The 3,703-nt window shown below is 46.9% G+C and overlaps 1 protein-coding gene across 1 annotated transcript; it reads left to right on the top strand.

The window, feature by feature from the left end:
* Positions 1 to 2,543: 2,543 nt before the first annotated feature.
* LOC135489961 (fap1 adhesin-like) lies at positions 2,544 to 3,170 on the top strand (the record flags this gene model as incomplete). Its single annotated transcript, XM_064775598.1, has 1 exon — positions 2,544 to 3,170. A coding segment is annotated over exon 1 (627 nt), but the record flags the coding sequence as incomplete, so codon positions are not given.
* Between the last annotated feature and the right edge of the window lie 533 nt (positions 3,171 to 3,703).

Below are 3,703 nucleotides of genomic sequence, written 5' to 3'. Positions count from 1 at the left end.
ATGACCATGACCATGACCATGATGATCACGACGATCATGATAACGATGACGACGATGATGATCACGACCGCGACGATGATGATCACGACGGCGACGATGACGATGACGGTGAGGACGACGATGACGATGACGATGACGATGATCACGATGATGATGACGATGACGATGACGATGACGATGACGATAAAGATGACGATGATGATGACGATGACGATGACGATGACGATGACGATGATCATGATAACGATGATGATGATGATGATCATGACGATGATGATGATGATTATGATGACAATGACGATGATGATGATGGTGAGGATGATGATGAAGATGATGATGATGATCATGATCATGATGATGAAGATGATCATGATGATGATCATGTCGATAATGATGATGTTGATGATGACGATGACGATAAAGATGACAATGACGATGACGATGACGATGACGATGACAATGACGATGACGGTGAGGATGATGATCATGATCATGATAATGACGATGATGATGATGTTGATGATGACGATGACAATAAAGATGACGATGACGATGACAATGACGACGATGATGACGATAATGATGATGACGATAACCATGACCATGACCATGACGATGATCATGACCATGAAGATGACCATGACCATGACCATGAAGATGACCATGACCATGACCATGACCATGACCATGACCATGACCATGACCATGACCATGACCATGACCATGACCATGACCACGATCATGACCATGATGATCATGATGGTGACGACGATCATGATAACGATGACGACGATGATGATCACGACCGTGACGATGATGATCACGACGGCGACGATGACGATGACGGTGAGGACGACGATGACGATGACGATGGCGATGATCACGATGATGATGACGATGACGATGACGATGACGATGACGATGACGATAAAGATGACGATGACGATGACGATGACGATGATGATGACGATGACAATGACGATGACGGTGAGGATGATGATCATGATCATGATCATGACGATGATGATGATGATGATGTTGATGATGACGATGACAATAAAGATGACGATGACGATGACAATGACGACGATGATGACGATAATGATGATGACGATAACCATGACCATGACCATGACGATGATCATGACCATGAAGATGACCATGACCGGTATCTGCCCATTCCGCCTTAACCTTATTCGCCTTATCCAATTTTGCCTTCTCCCATTTAGCCTTCTCCTAACTTGCCTTTTCTCAATTCGCCTTCTACGATTTCGCCATCGTCTTATCTCGCCTTTGTTCCAATTGGCCTTCTTCCTAACTCGCCTTCCTCTCATCTTGCCTCATCCTAGTTTGCCTTTTCTTATTTCGCCTTTGTCCTATTCTGCCTTGGTTCCATCCTGCCTTATCTCATCTTGCCTTTTCTTGATTGACCTTTATGTCAATTCGCCTTCTTCCCATTTTGCCTTCTCCCGTTTCGCCATATCTCACCTCGCTTTTTATCAATCCAAAAGTTGGTTTTGGAGATACACGTAAGCTTACATGTAGATGGTTCAGAAGTTATGAAGATTTGAAAATATTGGTTATTAAGCAACAGCCTTGGGTAGGGTACCAAAACATAATTCGTGGAAACACTCTTATATGAAAGATTGGCCCCACAAACATGGGTAAAACATGGGTAAAAGAGACAAAAGTATTTTGTAATATGGTATGTAATGTAATATGACTATAATGGCTGAGAAGTTATCTACACTTGTAATTTTGGCAATGTCCACCGGGTTTTGGTTGCGGGTACCCCCGAATGGACCCTAGAAGCCCTTCAACACTGTTGAAGACACTTTCATATGAAAGATTGACTCAACAAACATGGGTAAAGACACCAAGTTTGTTGCAAAGTAGGAAGAAGGCGAAATGGGAAGAAGGCGAAATAATACAAAGGCGGGGCGGGTAAGGCGAGATAGGATGAAGGCGAATTAGGACAAAGGTAAATTAGGACAAGGTGAAATAGGAGAAGGCAGATTAAGACAATGGCAAACTGAGACGAAGGCAAGAATGGATAAGGCAACTTGTGATAAGGCAAGATAAAACAGAGGCAAAATAGCATAAGGCGAAAAATGAAAAGGCGAAAAAAGACAAAGGCGAGATAGAATAAGGCGGATTGGGAAGAGGCAAAATTGGAAAAGGCGAAATAGGAGAAGGCGAAATGTATATTTTTTAAAGGCAAAATGGGAAAAGGCGAAAAAAGACAAGGCGAAATGGGCATGAACCCCATGACCATGACCATTAAGATGACCAAGACCATGACCATGACCATGACCATAACCATGACCATGACGATGACCATGACCATGATGATGACGATGACAATGACGATGACGGTGAGGATGATGATCATGATCATGATCATGACGATGATGATGATGATGATGTTGATGATGACGATGACAATAAAGATGACGATGACGATGACAATGACGACGATGATGACGATAATGATGATGACGATAACCATGACCATGACCATGACGATGATCATGACCATGAAGATGACCAAGACCATGACCGTGACCGTGACCGTGACCGTGACCGTGACCGTGACCGAGACCGAGACCGAGACCGAGACCGAGACCGAGACCGAGACCGAGACCGAGACCGAGACCGAGACCGAGACCGAGACCGAGACCGAGACCGAGACCGAGACCGAGACCGAGACCGAGACCGTGACCGAGACCGTGACCGAGACCGTGACCGAGACCGTGACCGAGACCGTGACCGAGACCGTGACCGAGACCGTGACCGAGACCGTGACCGAGACCGTGACCGAGACCGTGACCGAGACCGTGACCGAGACCGTGACCGAGACCGTGACCGAGACCGTGACCGAGACCGTGACCGAGACCGTGACCGAGACCGTGACCGAGACCGTGACCGAGACCGTGACCGAGACCGTGACCGAGACCGTGACCGAGACCGTGACCGAGACCGTGACCGAGACCGTGACCGAGACCGTGACCGAGACCGTGACCGAGACCGTGACCGAGACCGTGACCGAGACCGTGACCGAGACCGTGACCGAGACCGTGACCGAGACCGTGACCGAGACCGTGACCGAGACCGTGACCGAGACCGTGACCGAGACCGTGACCGAGACCGTGACCAAGACCGTGACCAAGACCGTGACCAAGACCGTGACGACGACGACGACGACGGTGAGGATGATGATCATGATCATGATCATGACGATGATGATGATGATGATGTTGATGATGACGATGACAATAAAGATGACGATGACGATGACAATGACGACGATGATGACGATAATGATGATGACGATAACCATGACCATGACCATGACGATGATCATGACCATGAAGATGACCATGACCATGACCATTAAGATGACCAAGACCATGACCATGACCATGACCATAACCATGACCATGACCATGACCATGACCATGATGATGACGATGACAATGACGATGACGGTGAGGATGATGATCATGATCATGATCATGACGATGATGATGATGATGATGATGTTGATGATGACGATGACAATAAAGATGACGATGACAATGACGACGATGATGACGATAATGATGATGACGATAACCATGACCATGACCATGACGATGATCATGACCATGAAGATGACCAAGACCATGACCATGACCATGACCATGACCATGACCATGACCAT

The sequence above is a fragment of the Lineus longissimus genome, chromosome 6 (genome assembly GCF_910592395.1).
Source record: "Lineus longissimus chromosome 6, tnLinLong1.2, whole genome shotgun sequence".
NCBI classification, from domain to species: domain Eukaryota; kingdom Metazoa; phylum Nemertea; class Pilidiophora; order Heteronemertea; family Lineidae; genus Lineus; species Lineus longissimus.
Note: the sequence above shows the minus strand (reverse complement) of the source record. Positions and strands in the feature narration are given on the sequence as shown.